This window comes from Etheostoma spectabile, chromosome 23 (genome assembly GCF_008692095.1).
Source record: "Etheostoma spectabile isolate EspeVRDwgs_2016 chromosome 23, UIUC_Espe_1.0, whole genome shotgun sequence".
NCBI classification, from domain to species: Eukaryota; Metazoa; Chordata; class Actinopteri; order Perciformes; family Percidae; genus Etheostoma; species Etheostoma spectabile.
This window is the reverse complement of record NC_045755.1, coordinates 4,568,220-4,569,127: the sequence shown is the minus strand read 5'-3', so window position 1 is coordinate 4,569,127 and position 908 is coordinate 4,568,220. Positions and strand designations below refer to the sequence as shown.

Below are 908 nucleotides of genomic sequence, written 5' to 3'. Positions count from 1 at the left end.
CCCCCCCCCAATAATTATTCTTTACACGTTGCATTTTAAAGCTACACATATAACATGCTGATAACATAAGCTTTTAGGGTGCTGGCAGGGGGATTTTAATTACCTTTGGACAGAGCCATAGCTTTTCCCTCTGTTTCCAGTCTTAATGCTAAGCTAAGCTAACTGTGTCCTGGCTGTACAGTAGCTTTATATTTACCACACAGGCAGGAGCGTGGTATCAGTCTTGTTATCTAGCTCTTGGCAAAAATGCAAATATGCATATTTTCCAAAATGTCAAACTATTTCTTTAAAATGATATCAGTCGCATTTTATTTTTACAGATGATTTTTAGAAATTCACATTTTTAGGGCCACTTACAACAAAAGGAACATGGTTTTAATAAAGAAATGTAAAAAAAAAAAAAAGTCTGGGAAGATATGTTAATACATTAATGCCACTGGATACAGTAAACATTTTTCTCTCTGTTTTCTCTCTCCAGTTCGGCGTATGATGTCATTTTGCGGCAGAAAGTTGCAGTGAAGAAACTGTCCAGGCCTTTCCAGTCTCTGATCCACAGCCGCCGCTCGTACCGGGAACTCAGGCTGCTCAAGCACATGAAACACGAGAATGTTAGTGCTTCTCATGAAAATACCCAGAGACAGACGGACATACATGTTTCCACTCTGTTATTGATCATCTCTGCTTCTCTCTGTCTCTGTCTGTGAAGGTAATAGGGCTGTTGGACGTCTTCACACCGGCTGCGACATTAGAGGACTTCAATGAACTGTAAATCTTTTATTCCCTCCAAGCTTTGCAGCTCTCCACCTTTCACCACAAATGCAATGATTCTGTTATTAGAGGGTAGGGTGGTGTTGGTGGAGGCCATCCTAGGGGGCTTATAGACTTGTAGAGATGTCTTATGGTTGCCA

General features: G+C 40.9%; 1 protein-coding gene across 2 annotated transcripts in view; it reads left to right on the top strand.

Annotated features, from left to right (window-relative positions):
- The window catches only part of mapk11 (mitogen-activated protein kinase 11), a 15,144-nt gene that overhangs the window by 6,076 nt on the left and 8,160 nt on the right, over nt 1-908 (top strand). For both annotated transcript variants that reach the window (XM_032505273.1, XM_032505274.1), the window contains exons 2-3: nt 479-608; nt 707-765. In XM_032505273.1, the coding sequence (XP_032361164.1) occupies nt 479-608; nt 707-765 (189 nt within the window). The remainder of the gene's footprint in view (nt 1-478; nt 609-706; nt 766-908) is intronic.